Source organism: Penaeus monodon, chromosome 24 (assembly GCF_015228065.2).
Source record: "Penaeus monodon isolate SGIC_2016 chromosome 24, NSTDA_Pmon_1, whole genome shotgun sequence".
Lineage (NCBI taxonomy): Eukaryota > Metazoa > Arthropoda > Malacostraca > Decapoda > Penaeidae > Penaeus > Penaeus monodon.
In genome coordinates this window covers 4,450,138-4,451,300 of record NC_051409.1, presented here as the reverse complement: position 1 = coordinate 4,451,300, position 1,163 = coordinate 4,450,138, and the positions used below count along the sequence as shown (strand labels likewise).

Sequence of the window (1,163 nt, the reverse complement as noted above, 5' to 3'; positions counted from 1 at the left end):
GAAACCCAACTGAGACACTGATATTTGCATTTTAAAGTATTAATATTATATTTTATTTTTTGGTGTTGTACACACATGGAAAATTGGCATTTGCGGGAAAATTGGGTCTGTTTGCTGGGCATTGGGCAGTTTGCTAGAAATTGGGCAGTTTGCTGGGCATTAGGCAGTTCGCTATAAATGGGCAGTTTGCTATAAATGGGCAGTTTGCTATAAAATGGGCAGTTTGTTGGGCATTGGGCAGTTTGCTATAAATGGGCAGTTTGCTGAGCATTGGGCAGTTTGCTAGAAATTGGGCAGTTTGCTGGGCATTGGACAGTTTGCTTAAATGGACAGTTTGCTGAGCATTGGGGCAGTTTGCGAGAATTGGGCAGTTTGCTGGCATGGACAGTTTGTGGGAATTGGTAAGTTTGCTGGGAATTGGGCAGTTTGCTAGGAATTGGGGCAGTTTGCTGGGCATTGAGCAGTTTGCTGGGGATTGGGCAGTTTGCTAGGCATTGGTCAGTTTGCTGGGCATTGGACAGTTTGCTAGAAATTGGTCGGGGGTTTGTGGGATTGGGGACTTTGCTAAAAATTTAGGCGCTTGTTGTGCTTTGGGCAGTTTGCTATAAATTGGGCAGTTTGCTGGGCATTGGGCAGTTTTCTAGAAATTGGGCAATTTGCTAGGAGTTAGGCCCATTTGCAAAAAAATTGGCCCAGTTTGTGGGCATTGAGCTTTGTTGGGCTTTGGGGGGCTTTTTGCTAAAATTGGGCAGTTTGCTGGGAAATTGGGGCCAGTTTTTGGGGCATTAAAGCTTTTTGCTGGGCATTGGGGCAGTTTGCTATAAATGGCAGTTTGCTAGGAATTGGGCAGTTTGTTGGGCATTGGACAGTTTGCTGGGCATTGGGCAGTTTGCTATAAATGGGCAGTTTGCTAGGAATTGGGCAGTTTGTTGGGTTTGGACAGTTGCGGGGCTTTGGGGCATTTGCTGGGAATTGGGGCATTTGCTAAAAGGGGCATTTGCGGGGAAATTGGGCTTTTTGTTGGGCTTTAAACTTTTTTGCTGGGCTTGGGGCTTTGCTAAAAATGGGCATTTGCTGGGAATTTGGGGCTTTTGTTGGGCATTAAGCATTTGCGGGGCTTTGGCATTTTTTGTAAAAGGGGCGTTTGCTAGAATTGGGCGTTT

The 1,163-nt window shown here is 45.7% G+C and overlaps 1 protein-coding gene across 1 annotated transcript in view; it reads right to left on the bottom strand.

The window, feature by feature from the left end:
• Nucleotides 1–245: 245 nt before the first annotated feature.
• LOC119588811 (keratinocyte proline-rich protein-like) overlaps nucleotides 246–1,163 on the bottom strand; it is a 1,359-nt gene continuing 441 nt past the window's right edge. Inside the window, exons 2-3 of the mRNA XM_037937457.1 lie at nucleotides 758–984; nucleotides 246–564 (exon numbers count right to left, since the gene is read on the bottom strand). Coding sequence (XP_037793385.1) covers nucleotides 246–564; nucleotides 758–984 — 546 coding nt within the window. The remainder of the gene's footprint in view (nucleotides 565–757; nucleotides 985–1,163) is intronic.